This window comes from Populus alba, chromosome 10 (assembly GCF_005239225.2).
Source record: "Populus alba chromosome 10, ASM523922v2, whole genome shotgun sequence".
NCBI lineage: Eukaryota > Viridiplantae > Streptophyta > Magnoliopsida > Malpighiales > Salicaceae > Populus > Populus alba.
The window spans coordinates 16,424,344-16,441,901 of NC_133293.1; the positions used below are offsets into that span (position 1 = coordinate 16,424,344).

The 17,558-nt window shown below is 33.9% G+C and overlaps 4 protein-coding genes across 10 annotated transcripts; 1 reads left to right on the forward strand and 3 right to left on the reverse strand.

Annotated features, from left to right (window-relative positions):
- Window positions 1-4,476: 4,476 nt before the first annotated feature.
- On the reverse strand, window positions 4,477-6,265 carry LOC118043043 (ribonuclease 1). The gene is given in 5 exon segments (XM_035050848.1): window positions 4,477-4,772; window positions 4,904-5,102; window positions 5,885-6,000; window positions 6,003-6,039; window positions 6,164-6,265. Coding segments are annotated over 5 exon segments (678 nt in total). The 3' UTR covers window positions 4,477-4,548.
- Window positions 6,266-7,438: 1,173 nt separating this feature from the next.
- LOC118043044 (pentatricopeptide repeat-containing protein At2g02980, chloroplastic) lies at window positions 7,439-9,715 on the reverse strand. The gene has a single exon (XM_035050849.2). It carries the CDS (start codon window positions 9,577-9,579, stop codon window positions 7,768-7,770), a length of 1,812 nt encoding a protein of 603 aa, XP_034906740.1. The 5' UTR covers window positions 9,580-9,715; the 3' UTR covers window positions 7,439-7,767.
- Window positions 9,716-10,798: 1,083 nt separating this feature from the next.
- On the forward strand, window positions 10,799-14,770 carry LOC118043045 (uncharacterized). Of its 6 annotated transcripts, XM_035050853.2 has the most exons (8): window positions 10,819-10,951; window positions 11,545-11,797; window positions 11,906-11,975; window positions 12,069-12,131; window positions 12,206-12,607; window positions 12,836-12,895; window positions 13,045-13,149; window positions 13,687-13,966. In XM_035050853.2, the coding sequence occupies exons 2-7, from the start codon at window positions 11,582-11,584 to the stop codon at window positions 13,104-13,106; spliced, it is 873 nt and encodes a 290-aa protein (XP_034906744.1). In that variant the 5' UTR covers window positions 10,819-10,951; window positions 11,545-11,581; the 3' UTR covers window positions 13,107-13,149; window positions 13,687-13,966. The 6 variants fall into 6 exon arrangements, with proteins under 6 accessions (XP_073267868.1, XP_034906744.1, XP_073267869.1 ...); XM_073411767.1 differs by having other exon boundaries at window positions 10,799-10,865; window positions 11,545-11,975; XM_073411768.1 differs by lacking the exon at window positions 13,687-13,966 and adding an exon at window positions 14,650-14,770 and having other exon boundaries at window positions 11,545-11,975.
- LOC118043047 (amino acid transporter AVT1I) lies at window positions 14,365-16,323 on the reverse strand. Of its 2 annotated transcripts, none has more exons than XM_035050854.2 (3): window positions 16,200-16,323; window positions 15,173-15,780; window positions 14,365-15,046 (listed from the first exon to the last, which is right to left on the reverse strand). In XM_035050854.2, exons 1-3 carry the CDS (start codon window positions 16,315-16,317, stop codon window positions 14,534-14,536), a joined length of 1,239 nt encoding a protein of 412 aa, XP_034906745.1. In that variant the 5' UTR covers window positions 16,318-16,323; the 3' UTR covers window positions 14,365-14,533. The 2 variants fall into 2 exon arrangements, with proteins under 2 accessions (XP_034906745.1, XP_073267867.1); XM_073411766.1 differs by lacking the exon at window positions 16,200-16,323 and adding an exon at window positions 15,875-16,174.
- Window positions 16,324-17,558: the final 1,235 nt, after the last annotated feature.

Consider the following 17,558-nt stretch of genomic DNA (forward strand, 5'->3'; position numbering starts at 1 on the left):
ATTTTAATATATTTTCAAACAAAAATTACTTTAAAAAAACAATTAATATCACAATTTCAAACACTGCCTCCACCAGACAAACTAACAGTAGGCAGGGGTCGGCTCTCAATATCGCTGTTGAGAACATCCACGCGTGAGAAGGACCGCTCAGCTAACTGTGTAACCTTCAAGTTCACTCACAGAGAACCTAACGGCAAGAGGCTAGCTTTTAATTTTTTATATGTCTTTGGCAGCAAGATTTGTTAGCGATTCCTGAATGAGATGGCATAAATACAAAACTATATTTTAATTTCAGATTTAATTAGTATTTATATAAATTTAACAGAGTTTAGATGAACGGTTTATATTGAAACAGTATTTTCTTTTCTTCCTTCTTAAGCCGTGTCTTTGAAAGATGAAGTGTTAAGCTCTTCTAGATGGTCAATAATAGCTGATATATTATTTGGAGGTTTGTTTTGATTGTTAAATAAGTTTACTCTCGTACTAGTATTAAATAATTGAATCCTAAAAACCTTGTAAGAAAACTTAGTAAAAAATAAGGAATAAAGAAATGAGGTGGTTGATTTTGAACATGATTTCCACCTTAAATCTTTTAATGTTTTTTAAGATAAACTACCATTATTCAGTTTAATATTGGTATAGTTGTGGGATGATTTACTTGCGACCGTCATGGTTTGAAAAAAAATAATAATAAGCTGATATGTTGCTGTTACAAGTTTTCTTCATTTTTTAAAAGACATGTTCAAAGTGATAATGCTATGACTGTGAGAAGCAATTGAGGCGTGAATTGACTTCAATTAATTTAAATTTAAAATTTTATTAAAAAAATATGAAATAATGTCATAGAAAATAAAAAAAAGGATTAGGATTCTTCAGCTACTTATTTAAACAAGATTTAATCTGCAAGTAATCAACCCGTCAAATTATACCATGTTTTATAACTGTTTTAATTTATATTTATGTATTTGTTTGCAGTCACGCTAATATTTCAAAACTTGATTAATTGCCGCCTAATCAATGGTTATAGTAGGCTGAGTTGGCAAAATACCATTTCCTATTATTTTAGTAGCTGTTGTTTTAGTAGATATGCATAAGGAAGGGCAGCTTTTAAGACCCCATAATTTATATTTTAACAGTAGTTATTATTTTTTAAAATATTTTTAATTTGAAAATATATGAAATAATATTTTTTTTATTTTTAAATTTTATTTTTAATAATAATATATTAAAAATATATATATATATATATATATATAAATAATTTTTATAAAAAGCTCTCCAACAACCACGGGCAGGGTACAAGTACCATGCTTGTATTATCGGGTCAATTTTCCAACAACCTACCGAGTTAATTACAGACGATAAATAACTTTCAGCTTCTATACATATCTAGGTGGTGATTAGTAAGCAAGTACACGGCATTTATTAAGCACTAATTAGGCGACTGATCCTATAGAGATACGGGGTATGTGAAAATGCAATAGTTATTATGTTTTAAAATGTTTTTTATTTTAAAATTTATTAAAATAAATTATTTTTATTTTTTAAAATTATTTTTTATATTAACATATTAATATTAAAATGATATGAAAACATATATAAAAAATTAATTTAAAATAAAAAATAAAAAAATAATATTTTTCATAAACATTTTTTTAAAAAAATTATAGCCCGAGGAGGGACGCTTTTCAGAACTTTCTTGAATGTTTCGGGCCAGCTTCCATAGGCTAGGGCAGTAGCCTATTTTCCAAGCCATCTTCTGCTTTGTTACGTTACCATCTTTACGTATAGTAAAAGTTTTAACTTTTTTTTTATCTTATTGAGAGCGTGTTTGGTAGTGTGGCAGTGATTGTTTTTTAAATAGCTTTTCGTGCTGAAATACATGTCAATGATATTTTTTTATTTTTTAAAAATTATTTTTGACATCAGCACATCAAAACGATCCAAAAATTACAAACCGAACTCAATTTTAGCAAAAAAAATAAATAAATTAAATTTAGGCAAAACACCATTTAAAACGCAATGGCAAACGGTGTCTGAACGATCATGTAATTTCCTCGAGCAACTTTCATCCACCGAGATTAATTCATCTTTTTTCAGGAGCGTCTTCTTTAAAGTGAATGCCACGACATCTCCTGTATGTATTTGAAAAATAACATGGAGGTTACTCCCCCCCAGAAAAAAACTAAATCTCTCTCTTTTTTTTTTTTTTAAAAAAAAAAAAAAGAGCGATGGCCCAGCCATCATCAATGCCTGTCGTCGACAACAACTTGGACTTTTTTTCCTTGTTCGTGTTTTTGTTGTGTGTGTAAATCTTGATCTTAGATCTAGATCTATGTGGTCCAATGTTAATTGTTTATTCTTCTCTTGTTTAATTTTCCTTTTAAATAAAGGTTTAGTGTTTGTTTTAGTTATATCGAGGAAATTAATATTAATTGATGGTTTTGAATCCTCAACGAAGCCTAATAGTGTGGCCATTGTTTCCTTGATTTACAATAGCTCAAGCTTATTTTTGTGCGTAATATACAATTAAATTTGTTTTTCAATATTTTAATTATTATATATTTTTTTATTTTTTTTACAATTTCATTTTTTAATATTTGATTTAACTTTACATTAATTTTGGTCAATATTTTATTTATTTATTTTTCTCTAATTATTTTCTTTATTGAAAATTTTTTATCTATTAGATTTCATCCTTATTTTTTATTATTTAAAATAATTTAAGAGATTAGATTTTTTTAATTTTATTATCCTTCAATTTTTGTTATTTATGAAATCTGAACCCCATTATTTTAATAAATTTAAAACAAAATTAAAAAAAAATCAGCTTATTATTCATAGCACTACTAACTATTAGAGAATATTTTTCAATATATTTTTTATAATACTATCAAATATTAAAAAAAATATTCAATTTTCAAGAATTTATTTCTTATTAAAATTATTTAATAAAATAAAAAACCAGCTTCCTTTTCTGGTAAGATTTTGAAAAGGGTTTAAATTCTTGAAAGGGTATGGATATTTAAATTCTTTCTTTCCTGGTAAAAATTAAAAATAGATTTTCATGATAAGTAAATAGTAAAATCGGCCGGTCAACTTACGAAACCTGGTATCAGTTTAAGAAGATCAATCCCCGGTCATGGTCGACATGAGATGACACTAAGAAGGTCATCGAACATTTTTTCTTTTAGTAAGACAAAAATATTTTTAGCAATCATTAAGAAAAAATAAGTATCATGATATATAATTGTTGATATTATGTCATGATTTTATAATAATTATGTATTTGACAGTACTGATGAGATACACAAACTATAATATTGCAATAAAGATATTATTATTGGATTTATTATGTACTTCTCATTTATACATCATGTTAAGTAAAGACTAATATTATAGTACATGAAATGAACCATGTGTATAAATAATGTACAACTGCCATAATTCTTGTTAGCTCTTGTTTAATTATGATATGTGATGAAACTAATATATATAAAATTTTAGCATTTCTCTGTATGCATTATGTTAGTATATTTATTAAACTATGAAGAAAGATACTGTTATGTGAGTCAATTGGGATAATATCAGATATTGTGCATGGCCTGCATAAATAACACTTTATTTTATTACTTTCAAATTAAGAGAGCAGATATCACACAAGGTAGATTAGGTGCATAACAACTTATGCCAGACAATGCATGCTTTTTTCCTTACAAAGAACATGAGAGGCGAATTAAAATGTTTAATCACCTATTACATTGATCACAGATTTAAAAATATTTGTTTAATTAATAAATCTCTGGTATTTTATTAAGGATATAATTTTTAATCAACTTCTGGTATTTTGTTAATGAATTTTATCAAGTCTCATTAATTTTCTTGAAAAAGTGGCAGAAAATCATGAATTCAATTTTGATATTTTCGCAATCCCAACATTAAAAAAATCAAACAGAAATTCAAATCCAAATCCCAACAAGCATGCCTCACTCCATTCGTAAAACCTAATTAAATTCAGCTTCAATCGGTGCAAATTGTTACCCATACTCTCAAACTTTGAGTTTACCTTAATTGCAACATCGAAGCATTCAAGACAAACAAAACCCATCAAAAGAACAAGTCATTAAAGTAAGATACCAAGAAAAATCGAGTCGAGACTCTCTTTTTCAGAATCCAAACAAAGATAAATGGAGGAAACGGCGCAATCAGTAGATGGAAGGGAGATTATTTCCGGATCAGACAAAAGACACGACCGAGATAGCAGAGGCTGGTAGCGGATCAAGGGGCATCGGGTAACGTGGCAGCAGGAGGACTGGAAGGGAAAACCCTAGAGAGAAAGAGAGCTCTCCATAGTCCTTAGAAAAGAGAGAGGGTAGGATTTGGGATGATTTTGGGTTGAAATTGGCTGAAAGGTTTTTAACAGCTCTCCGAAACATATATTGGAATTAACTTGCTGGGAAAACAATTACACTGGTAAGACTATAATCAACTGCTTATCAGTAAACAAGACACCAAAGGAAATACATTAATTTAGTCTCAATTACGGATCTAAAAAGAAGGGAACTCAATTTCTGAATCACATTTTCCTTTGGGAAACACTGGACAGTCAATGAGATTTTTCCCACTAGTATCCACACACAGGTAAATTTGGTAAAGTTGACTGTTCCTTGATGTATCAGTATTGCACTCTATCCATGGAGTAAATCCTACTGCCTCTTGTATAGCACTCTTGATACTGCTCAAGCTGTAAGATCCCCCATCTGGGTTTATTCCTGCAACATTTCGTTCTTCAACCATTAGCTACCGTAGCATTTAAGGGGGGGAAAATTTAGGCAAAGGACAGCTCTCCTCTAAAAGGAGTGAGTCTGGACTTTATAAATTTTACAAAAAGAAGACGATTTACCTGCATTTGTTAGTGCCTGAAGGAGGTTCACTTGCTTTTTCAAATCGAGAGCTGCTTGAAAGTATCCATGTTGGTCAAGAGTAGACTCGGAGCACGTCCCATGCTTTTCCCATTCATGTGTCCAGAAGGCTACTCCAGTGCCGCTTGAGCAAGCTAGCGTTGGCCAACTCTTTTGCATACCGCTCCTTAGGTCTGCAACCTGTACCGTTTACCAAAAGATCGGTTATTATAAAAGTATAAGACAAACAAAGAAAGGTGCAAAGAATTCTACCGAAACCAGATACATGACATCAACTAAAACATGCACTGAGAGGACCTGATGATTCAAAGAAGAACGTTTGGCTTATGTGTACCTTAAGGTTTTTCTGGGCTGGGCTTCATGATTAGAAATTTGAGTTGAGTTGGAGGGCTTGTGCCACTAGAAACCCTCTGTTGCCAGTTTCTCAACGCAGGCTTGTAACTGGCAAGCTATTGCTTCCTTTCTATGTAGCTATAATTTGAATTCCAATTCACTTGAAAGCTTTTAACAATTTCATGTCTGGCAACTTAACATATTAAAATGAGTTCTTTCAAACTGGAAATTGATCAAAGGGATTTCTTTAGAGATTACGTTAATCATTAGAAAATACAAGGGGTGAAACAAAAGTATAGGTAATCTTATCAAGAGACTGTCGATTACTATATGAATCAATGGTTGTGAACTGAAATTTTAGGAAGTCGTCCTTTCTCTGTTTCCTATAAAATTCATTTATCTGTCACAAGATATATTGGTTATGAAATGGAAAGATGAAAAATTTCGACCAAATTGTTGCTGTAAAGAACCACTACTCGTTATTTTTTCATGTTGCGTTCCTGTTAGCAGGGACTAGTAGAATTTAAAGTCCCATTTTGAAAATAAATAAAAAACCATTGTGTTCCTGGTGTACAGTACAAGGACAAAGAATGACAGCTTTCTGGAGATGATTTCAAGGGCAACACTACCTTTTTTGGATCGTAGGGGCTCCTAGCATCACAGTTTTTTGGGTATGTCCCGTCATTGTAATTGGGCCAAAGTCCATGAATGCCGAAATCAGCCGCAGGTTTTCCAGTTGTTGGGTACAGCAACTTGTCATTGTGTCACAGTATGATCCTGGCCACTGCAATATCGACACAAAAACCATCAACCAAGAGCAGGAAAAAAAAAAAAAAAAAAAACAGAGAGAAACAAAGTAGTTTAGAAGAAACTCATATATATAGACATTAGAAACTCAACTAACCTACCTGTTGAACAAAGTAGAAGAAGTCGAAGTCCTGTGAAACAGAAAGTACTGATAGGCACAAAAGTACCAGAAGCTTGATCAAGGTAGAACTGTTGGCTTCCATCTATTCAAATAGTTATTCAGTGTTTGTCAGTGTGGTAATGGTTACTTTTCAAATAACTTTTCGTGCTGAAATACATGTCAATAATGTTTTTTTATTTTTTAAAAATTTTTTTTGACATCAGCACATCAAAACAATCCAAAAAGCACAAATTATATATAATTTTAGCAAAAAAAAATAAAAAATTTTAAAATTTCTCAAAACACAGGTAGAAACACAGCCTCAAACAACTCTGAAAGGCTTTTAAATGTGATATGATATGATCGTACAGAACATGGTATGAGGCGCATTTTATAGAGTTATAGGCCAATAAGGACTGCCTGCATTCAGAGTATCAATTACAGGATATGCTGTTCCAAGCTTATCAATCAATTCATGGCAATATTTACGCGTGCACATTTCCTAAAAAGTTCATATGCATGTCCACTGTCCATCTAATTATTCGTGAAAGTTTAACCTGTTCTTAAACTCATCGGAAATATTATTGATCTCGTACTTATTTCTCATCATGCCGCCAGGTTCATTGTCAATTTCTCGGGTGAACATTTTCTGGTGGCTAAAACTTTCAGTGTTTATTTCCGGAACTGTAGGTATACCTGATCTTCAGATTTATGCATTTATGAGTTCGAGGTGCATGAATCTCATTGTGGCAAGAGATATATACCATGGTCTTTGATATAGCGGGAGAATCGAAGGAGATTATTTCTACATTTGGTTCTCCAATATATTATAGAAAAAATAGTAGCATCTTTCCTTCCATGGATTGAAATCAATTCAAGAAATAAATTTATTCACCTCATCAAATAAAAAAGAATCACTAGGACTGTTCATATCAATATGGGAGCAGGTTTGAATTCCACAAGAAAGAATTATTGTTATTATTATTATTTTGTAAATATAACCGTTCAATATGAATGATTTAGAGCCAATTAATTTTTTTATTTCAAAAATATTTTTGAAAAATTTAATTTTTTAATTTTTCTTTACTTCAACCTATTTTTTTTTTTGTATGTTTTCATATTGTTTTCAAAATTATATAACAACGTTTAATTCTATGAATATGATTAATTGGCCTTCCATTTCACGGCTCTCATGGTCCGCGGCATTTTGCGGTGTGTTTAGACTTTAGAAGAAATTAATTGTTGTGCCGCTTCTTTTCATCACCGGTAAAGAAAATAAACATTATAATTAGAAAGGTAATGATGTATTGATCAATATTTGCCTGCTGCTGCACATCAATGGTTCAGAATATACACCAATGTGCACGTGCCTGATGAAAACTTACAGGGATCGGCACTGGGAACCGACCCTGCTACTCTTGATTCTTTACAAGCAACTAGAGATTTCGAGAACTTATATATGTTGAACGAATGGAGTAATTAGGAGCAACTGCAGTACCAACTCCGAAGCCTTCTAATGATAGCAGGGAGAGATAGCTGTTGAAAGACAGGGACGATGCAGATGTCTCAATCATACAAGGAGGAATTTCAGTTGAACAGGCTCTGCTACCAGTAATCCCCACAAGAGCATTTCCCGTCTTTGAAATGATGAAATCGTTGGACATCTCTAAGAATTATCTCCCTATCAACGAGTGACGATATAAGTTTAGCAGCAGAATGGCAATCCCCGCAAACTCGAAGATTCTTCACCACGCGGATTGTTGTCCCTGGGGGGGTGTTGAGGAGTCCAAAGGAAATGGCCAATTTTTCACTATGATATCTAAGAGTGATTTCTTTCTCTTCATCTTCCATATCAGGATGAACGACTAGAGAAGTATCTGGTACATATCCGACTAATTTTAACTCCTTAACCAGCTCATCCAGAGCTCGATGTAAAGCTGTAGAAACGTAATGCACACCATCCCCAGAGAAGAACTCATGCACTACATTATCTACCTCTATGGAGCTGCACCCAGGAATCTTTACTGCACCTTTATGGATCATTAATTTTCTTAAAGTATCCACATCTTCCCATTTTCCAGCTCTTGCACACAGGTTTGATAAAATTACATAATCCCCACCATGAGAGTCGTCAAGTTCAAGAATCTGGTTCATCACTTGCTTTGCCAATTCCAGATTGCCATGGCTACTGCATGAAGATAACAAGGTTCGCCACAGTATAGGTGTGGGCTTGATCGGCAACTCATCTATGAACTTATAAGCTTCATGTAAGAGTCCAGCTCGACCTAATAAATCCACCATACACCCGTAATGCTTGATCCCAGGAATAATTCCATACACCTCACTCATACTATAGAAATACCGAAAACCTTCATCCACCAATCCAGTGTGACTACAAGCATACAGTAGGCCTAAAAATGTAATCTCATCAGGTTGCACTTTTGCCCTCGCCATTTCTTCGAACATAAACATCACATCTTGACCCTGCCCATGCATTGCATATGCCACGATCATCGCAGACCAAGCCTGCGTGTCTCTTACACTCATGCTCTCGAAGACAGAAATCGCACCATCCAAGCTTCCACATTTGGCGTACATATCTATAAGTGCCGTATTCACCTTAACATATTTATCCAGTCCATTCTTCTTAACATATTCATGGATCCACTTCCCTAAGTCTAATGCACCCAACAATGCACACGAAGATAGAACACTGAGCACGGTAACGTCATTAGGCTTAAGTTTCTTAGCTTGCAATTGGCGAAACAGAGACAGTGCCTCGTTAGGCCTGCTACTTCTAGCATAGCCCGTTATAATAGCATTATATGAAACAACACACGGTTCTAATATCTCATCAAACACTCGTTGAGCCCCATCCACATCATTACACCCAGCGTACATATTTATAAGTGTAGGGCAGACATAAGGATTCTCATTTAGCCCAAGTTTGATAGCAAGACAATGCAATTGTTTACCTTGTTGAAAGGCTTTAGCGACCACACACGCTTTAAGTAAAGATGGGAAAGTGTAGTCATCCGGCAAGAGATTACAATTTAAAGCTTTGATAAAGAGAGAGATGGCTTTGAGAGGGGCATTGGACCGTGAATAGCCGCGAAACATGGAGTTAAAGAGGACAATGTCTGGCTGGGGAATTGTTTCAAACAGCTGGTGTGCGTAGTCCATGGAGGCGGTGGTAGGGTTCTGGGTGCAAGAGTTGATGAGCTTGGTGAGGATTTGGAGGTCATTTTGGAGGTGGGTTTTGATCGAAAAGGCTTGAATTTGCTTAAGTTCTTTAAGTAAGGTGCATTTGGGTAAGCAAGAGAGAGGGTTTGATGCATATGTGGTGTTGTGATAAGAACTGTGTTGTGCGGGAGACTGTTGGATCACTGGTGGAAACGGTGCTGTTGCCATTTTCATTAAAATGTGATTTGGAATTGAATTGAATGTTTTGAGGCTGTGGAGTGGAGGGAATGGAAAAGATAAGATTTTTTTTTTTTTTTTTTAATTTTCTTTTGGTATCAGGTGGGTCCGGGGGGGCTGCATTGCAACTTTTTTTTTTACCAGGAAATAACTAAAAAACGCTACAAACACACAGATAAACCCGTATATAAAAAACCTGTTTGGATTACGTTAAACTATTCATTAAAATAATATCTTGTTTCTTGTTTTTTTTTTTTAGTTTTGTTTAAACACTTTTACTGTTTAATAACTCAATTATTATTTTTTATTTTATTATTCAAGATTACTTTAAAAAATTTATAATTATTATTGTTATTTTTATTGTTATTATTATTATTATTAATTTTAACAAAACATTAAGGATGTGGGTGATTTAGTCACAACCATATAACACTATTTATTATTTAACCATTTATCTTTTTTAGTTTTTATTTTTAATTTTATTATTTAATATTAGGTTTTTTTTAAAATTTGTATTTTGTATTTTTTTTTAGATTTTTGTTAGTTATATATTAAACTCATGAATTAAATTTTTTTTATTATTATTATTTTAACTTTTAACATTTGATATTATAGAGATGAGGCTTCATGATTTTTTTTATTTAATTTATATGAATTTATTTTAATTTTATGATTTGAGTTGTGAGTTTAACATGTTTATTTATACTAACTTAGATGTTTTTTTATTATGTTTTTTTATAATTTATTTTTTTTTATTTCACCTGTAATATTGAATTGATTGAAAATTAAATTTTATATATTTTTTTTACTTTTATGAAGTTATCCTGATCTCATAATTAATTCATGGGTTTGACATATTGATTGTTTTAGTTATTTTTAATTTTGTTTGATTGAATATTTTTTTAAGCAGGCTTTATATATTTTTATTTTTTTTACTGATTCATCCTGATCTTATAATTTAAATTGTATTATATATTTGATTTCATAATTATATTTTTGTTATTAAAAATTATATCAGTGATGTTTAAGTATTTTTCTTAGCACGGGACAATGATATAAGTTAATATCTAACTCCCTTCCAAATTCGATTAGAGTCATTAGACTATTAAGGCAATGTTTTCTTTTTTCTTTTTATTAACAAATGTCAACGTGGCAACCTGTAAAAATAACAAGTGGCATACGCCCATCCTATTTTGATGCTACCTCCCTAGTAATAGTATTCCCCACCTTGATTGGAAAATTCAGATTCCTCGGATACGCCGTTTAGGGTTTTTGTTTGACAGGTATTTTTTGTGTCCTCATCTTGTCTCTTTCATGCCCTTCCTGTTCTCCACTTTTTTAAGGGGAAAAAAAAAACCCTTTCTTTCTGGTAAGCCCCACAATCTTACTCCATTTATTTTTCAATGAAAAATATACATTTTGTTTCTCATGTGCCCACATGTTCTGTTTAATGCTAACCTCATTCTATTTGTTTATTTTTGCAAATTAATAGTAGAACACTGTTATTAATTAATTTTTTCAGCCTTCGTCATTGTCTATTAAATCTTGATAATGCGTATTTATTCCTCCAAAGCCTGAAACTTGGATATTGAAACTCAATTGGGAATGTAGTATAATTGAAAATCTTAACATGGTATTAAATGTTGTTGTGTTTTTTGAACTGGGTTCTGGTTACGAGTGCATATAAAATTATCCCAAAACTGCTAGCGGAGTTTCAGTTTATGGAGATTATTCTTTTATGGTTTTAATTTCCTTTCCACGCTTTTCAGCTCTGCAATTAATAATCTATTAAGGTCTTCATACGGGAAATCTCTGTGATTTCCATTTGAAATTTCTTGTTTTGGGCCTTGACTGGAAAAGGAATTTTCTGTGAAGCGGGCGCTGAAATTTTATGCATTTTAGTTTTTAACGCATTATCCTGTCGTCTTTCTTTTGCTCATGTTTCATGATGTTGAAAAGCAGATGGTGATTACTGATTAGTAGCTCGAAGCATTTGAAGATGACAATCAAACAGAGGCAACATATTCAAAACATTTCAAAAAAGAAGAAAGCTTTGGTTTTCAAAGAAAAGAACGAAAATTTGGGTGAAGCTGCAGAGCCAAAATCACTCCAGATGTCAGATGTGCAGCAGAATTTGTGGAAGACCCTGCGGCATGCTGCTGCCCATCAGCAGTATGTTGATAAGCATAGCCAATTTAGTGAACAATCTAGACAGGTAAGAAAAATGAAGTACAAACTAGCATGCCTGAGTGAAGATGGGCAAATAGACAATGAGCAACTGAATGGGGAAAGTGCAGCTGATCATCTGTTGATTCTCGCACAGTCTGCTGAACTAATGCTGGAATCTGAGGAAAGCTTTGATGGATTGCGCATGAATGATAGAAGTCATGAAGGTAAGTGCATTAATTTGTGAAGTGTGTTTGGTTATTTCAAGTTTGTTAAGTATTTCACTGATGTTGTGTTGATAGTTATTTATATATGATCAGGGTTGCATATTAGTCCAAGGGCTCAACATTCATTAGAAAATCTTAGTGATGCTACAGTTACTGGTCAGTGTTATTCTCCTGTTCAATTACTACATCATCTGCCTTTCCTTTTATGTTTATGTAGCATCCCTTTTCAGATCAGAAATATCCTGGGAAAAAAATTGGCGTGATGCCTGTAATAGATCATGTACGAAATAAAGAGAATGGATTCCGATGTGATGGTAAAACTCTCCGTTTAAGTCAAATTCGACGTCTAGCTCGATCAAAAAGTAATATATTAGTGCAGCAAAGTATTGGGAATTCTACACTTGGGCAATTGCAAGGAAGAACACGGCTGACTCATATTCGACATCAAGCGCGGTCCAAAAATCATTCACAGGTGCAAGAAGGGACAGAAAAGAAATCAAGTGTGGATTTACATAAAAGAATTGTACGTTTGACCCATATACGGAGCCTAGCTCGATCTAAAAGCAATTTAGTAGTTCAAAAGGCACTTCAGGACAGCAGGCATGGGCATTCTGATTGTCAAACCTCTGTAGGTAAAATTTACTTGAAAGCAATATAAAGAATACAGGAAAAATGTGTTTGTACTAAAGTGTATCTATGTTTTCAGTGTAAGTTGCTATATATACATGCTTGAATTAACTGTTTTTGTCATTCACTTCAGATTTTGTACAATCTATCCTAGAGTTGGATATGTATCCATTTGTCTGAATGTTTTTGTATCTTGATGGTAAATGTAATGTTTGCTTTGGCATTTCTACCAGACGACCAAAGGTTTAGGACCATTGCAGAAATATTTGGAGAAGAAGACAGCTTCCAAGTGGGTGAGTGTTTCCTTTGGTCATGATGTGATGGTCTCTATATTTACTCTTTAAGAGTTTCTAAACTTTTTTGGTCACCATTTCCTTTTCTTTTTCTTTTTTCATCTTTATGCTTTTGCTTCTAAGAGAACTGCACGTTTGAATCATCTCAGGTCAAAAGATCCAATTAGGCAAAAATGAATGCAATAACAACACATTAGGAGAAGTTGTCTGAGGTGTGCTGGTTCACGCGAAAGACTTATCATTTTGAAGGACAGGTTGAGGTTTTATGAATACATATTTAATAGCATTTCTATCATTATAGTAGTTGAGAAGTTTATATTTTGGTTTTTCTAATATGTGACCTAAGGGCACACGTTAATTGATATACTTGGAAAAATTCACTTATATAACGAATTGATCTATTTCCATAACCGTGGAAGAATGGCTTCTGTAATTTAATATCATTGGGTATGGAAATTAAATTATTCCAATTACCCTTTCGGAACATGTTCGACAAAACCCTTTGTGTTTAAGTATTGACATTAATGGGTACCATTTTCAATCTGTTATTTTTTACAGGATGTTGCCCAAAATATTTTATTATTCATTCCCTGAAGTTGTATCTTACTAGCAGTGTAATGTTCTTTCTATGGAAATGAAAACATCAAGGCCATGCTGTACTTGATTAGTGTTTGAGGGTTGGAATGGGCATATGATATTCCAAGTTAACTTAAAAATGGAACCATTGACATTTTGTGAAGTGATTTGCACATGCTTCCATGTTGTTAAAACCTAGAATGATTTGAATGCAGGTTAACTTAATGCAATCATCGAACTGCATGGCTGTTGAAGACTAAAATTGTCGAAGTTACTCTCAAATGGCATGTTATCAAGCAATGAAAGAAGCTAAAAGTGCCTCCAACCTACATTGAGTCTCTTGATTTAACACGGATACTGTAGACAAGTTTCAGTCCAGGATAGCAGTATGTAATAGGACTTTTTTAGTACAAGGATTTGACAGGATAAATATTTCTCTGCATATACTTGTAGCTTCACCATCAATGGAATACAAGGAAAAATTTATCTGCATAATGAATTTGATCTTTCTAATTGCCTAATGCCGGCATGGACGCCATTTGGTTTATTTTTCACTCACAACTTTCAGTCATTTGAACCAGTATATGGGCCGGTGGTGTGACTCGTCTCTACTGAATTGCGTCGGTCATTATCACAGGGGAATGAGGATCATCATTTTAGACATGTCAATGTAGAAGAGAAATTATGGTATCTGGCGGGTTCGTTTTGCCTGAAGAATTGAAGGTCATTGAGAAATAATAGAAAATGCTGTGTCATTAGTTGTTGGGAAAATTAATTGAACAAGAAGATTGACATTATTTATTTTATTTATTTATTAAAACCAGCTCTTGAGAAATGAATAGAAAATGCAGTCTCATGGAAATCCGGCGTGTACCTTGAAGAGGAAAATATGATTGGACCTTAAAAGGCAGAATTGGATTTTTTCTTTATTTTGCTCTGGCAGAGATTTCAACCCTATACTGCATTGCATCCGACTTGCATGATCTTCGTACAAGGCAAAAGTTGCGCTTACGAATTGTTTATCTTATTGTCAGTAGGCTTAATGGCACAATCTTTTAAGTTTCAGAGATGTTTTACAATTTGTTTGATAGAAGTATATGTACCTATTATACCCACAAAAGACCCGACTATCAATATTCCCACAATTAACACCAACTCTAACCCAAATCTTTTTGCAGATTTGTCGATCCTAAGGTAGCACAAGCAGGGTAACAACATGGAGGCAGTGACACTCAAAAACGCACCAATAAAAGCCATCACGTATCCAAAAAAGGGAATTGTAAGTGCCACAACTACCGTGCTTATCACAATCACAGTTCTGATGAGGATACTGAGATATCTGCTGTTGCGGAAAACCAATGTGTCCTCAATAGCTGTAGCAATTGGAGCAGTAATGACCGCATATTTGGTCAGGGGATTGATTAGAGTGGTGTATATTGCTATTTTTGAACCAATTTTTCTGATTGGAAGATTTAAGGTCACCTGAGACTTCAAATATTCTCCATACATGAGGTAGCCTAGAACTGCCATTGATCCATAAGTGATGGTGCTTGTAACAAAGCAGATAAGTAAAACCTGCGAAGGAGAGAATGCAGAAGAGAAAGGTCATAACCACACAATACTCCTATAAATTTGAACTGAAAAGATATCATCACCAGAGAGCCAATTATAAGAAGATTCAGTTTCCACGTAGCTTCCTACCTTGGAGAATTGGCTTCTGTCTTTCATGGAATTGCACAACGTGGGGAAAACTGCATGACCACAGTAACAAAAGGTGAACAAGCTTAAAGTAGTAGGTAATCCTCCCCCATTCAAAAGCACACCATTTTCATGGAACCCCACACCATCAACTGCACCAACCCACAAAACACAACCAACCAAAAGAACAGAAGCCATAACCCCACCAGCAGAGACATAGGCCAGCATGCCTAGACTCTTTAACCATGTCGTTGGCAGGATTACAAGCGCAGTGAGCAGAACAAAGGCTGTTTTACCTCCAATGTATAGTCCAGCAAATTTGAAACCTGTGTTTGGAAACAACTTGTCTAAATTGTCACCTTCTAGTATCAGAAATTCAACAGCTACTAAGTATAGCTCAAGATACATGAAGATGGATACTAGAGTTCTTCCTTTGTATCCAAAAGCACGCTCTCCTATATCAGGATAACTTTTGATGAGCGGGTCCGAATCCATACAACGTCTTAGAAGTAATCCTGTATACCAACAGAGAACTGCCACCAGAAAAAGCAGTATTAAGCTCAGCCATCCTCCTTGAGAAAGCGCATAGGGAATTGAGAGTATCCCAACACCTGCAAAACAGGGCAGTAATTAATTGTTATCATTCTCGGTCATACTTCAGCTCACCTTTAATATTTCCATGAATCGAAGCACTGTCCTGATTACCTCAACAAGTCCTATGTTTAGCTGGGAAAAAAAAGTAAATAATTGGACCAGAACCATGTATGCCAAAAAAAGCGAGGAAGAAAAATGGCGGTTCAAAACAATTATCATGATATTGAAAACGATTGTTTTTTGAATTCCCTAAAGAAGAGCAGAAGAACGTAACAAATAAAACACAGGTAAAATGTTACTGATATTATACATAGGAAAGTTCCTGTCTACATTTCTTAAAATTGGTTTAGCTACTGATATACATAGTAAGTTCCCTGTCTACATGTCTTAAAACTGGTTTAGTTACGGCAAAAAGAGGGAAAGAGGAAATCGAGACCTGATAAAGCATTGAGCCCATTAAAACAAGTTCCAAGGAAGGTGGTGCCCCTGTTTGGCACCTCAGGTTGTGGGAGCTGGTTTTGCCTCTCCACCTCGTTAACTTTTTGGCACTCCATCTTTTTCTGTCCACTACTTCAAATATTGGCACATATTTATACATGAAGTGGGATTTACTTGTGTCATTAATCAGTGGCAGTTTCTTTCTTCATTATTTAATACTAATCAAATTACTTTGGTTTAGAATAAGAGAAAGTGAGGATGAGTAGATAGCCATTCTCTCCACGGCATTTTGTGACGATCACTATACACCTTCCAAAAGCCAGACCACTCACATGTCGCTCACCACTGTGCCTCCTCTTTAAGGTTTCTTCAGCAATGGAGACGTGACTCTCTATGCTTTATGTCCATGCACTTCACATGCATAACAACTTATTCTGTGAGAACATTGCTGCTATAATAATTTCCAAGGTAATTAGAGTAGCTACAAAGATTGTGAAGTGATCTGTTGTAGCAGCAAGAATTTAACTGCATTTTGTAACAAAAACCATTCTTCACCACAACGGTTGATCGGGTGGAGTTGAACCAAATCATATTGCTTAGCTTTTGTAAGAAGAATAAATAAATAAAAGGACAATCGATTGAAAAGAAGAGGACAGAAAGAGAAGAAAAGAAGGATGATTCCACCAAGAGTTTAAAAGAATCAAAAGAAAATTTGAGCACCAACAAATAGATAGCCCTCCTCCACACTCAACATCTTTGTGAGTTGCATATGTTCTGATACTCCATTAATTATAAGCAAAATTCTTTATAAACACAGAATCTTTGATATGCGTCATTGCTACTTTTGCCCCTTGTAACTTTGATTCCTATCTGATATTTGGGAAAACAAATCATTTTTTTATTCATCCAGCAAATTCTTAAAAGAGAGAAAAAAAACATGTCAAATTTCATTGCAAAGTGAAATTAGTAACATCAACTATATTTACACACTTGTTGCATCCTGAGCATTGCGATGTGAAAGATATCCAACCGCTTTCCTTTTCAGCATAAAGATTTATCACTTCCTTCCCGTGATTTGTAAACATTGATAGGGAAAATCCTTTGGGATCTCAAGAAACTAAAAGAAAAAATATACAGGTCAAAGAAATTAACTAGAACAGCAAAGTTTCCACTACCATTTTGGCTATCATTTCCTCCTTTTGATGGCGTGGGGAGATTCAAATATACAGTATTACCAGAGCAGAGGCTTAAGCCCTTCATCACAAGACTAATATGTCATTAGCCTTCAGTATTTTACCATTACCAGACAGAGAAAAGGAGCGTTTTTTTTTATTCTTCCAATGACAAGACTTGCCAA

Bases quoted from the DNA above. Each gene is read 5' to 3' on its own strand.
- LOC118043044 (XM_035050849.2), bottom strand. From the start codon at position 9,579: ATGAAAATGGCAACAGCACCGTTTCCACCAGTGATCCAACAGTCTCCC.
- LOC118043045 (XM_073411767.1), top strand. From the start codon at position 11,582: ATGACAATCAAACAGAGGCAACATATTCAAAACATTTCAAAAAAGAAG. The intron at 12,608-12,835 runs GTAAAATTTACT...CATTTCTACCAG, and splicing joins TGATTGTCAAACCTCTGTAG to ACGACCAAAGGTTTAGGACC. The intron at 12,896-13,044 runs GTGAGTGTTTCC...GAATCATCTCAG, and splicing joins AGAAGACAGCTTCCAAGTGG to GTCAAAAGATCCAATTAGGC.
- LOC118043047 (XM_035050854.2), bottom strand. From the start codon at position 16,317: ATGGAGTGCCAAAAAGTTAACGAGGTGGAGAGGCAAAACCAGCTCCCA. The intron at 15,781-16,199 runs GTCTCGATTTCC...CCTGTTTTGCAG, and splicing joins TGGGCTCAATGCTTTATCAG to GTGTTGGGATACTCTCAATT. The intron at 15,047-15,172 runs GTAGGAAGCTAC...TCTCCTTCGCAG, and splicing joins ACAGAAGCCAATTCTCCAAG to GTTTTACTTATCTGCTTTGT.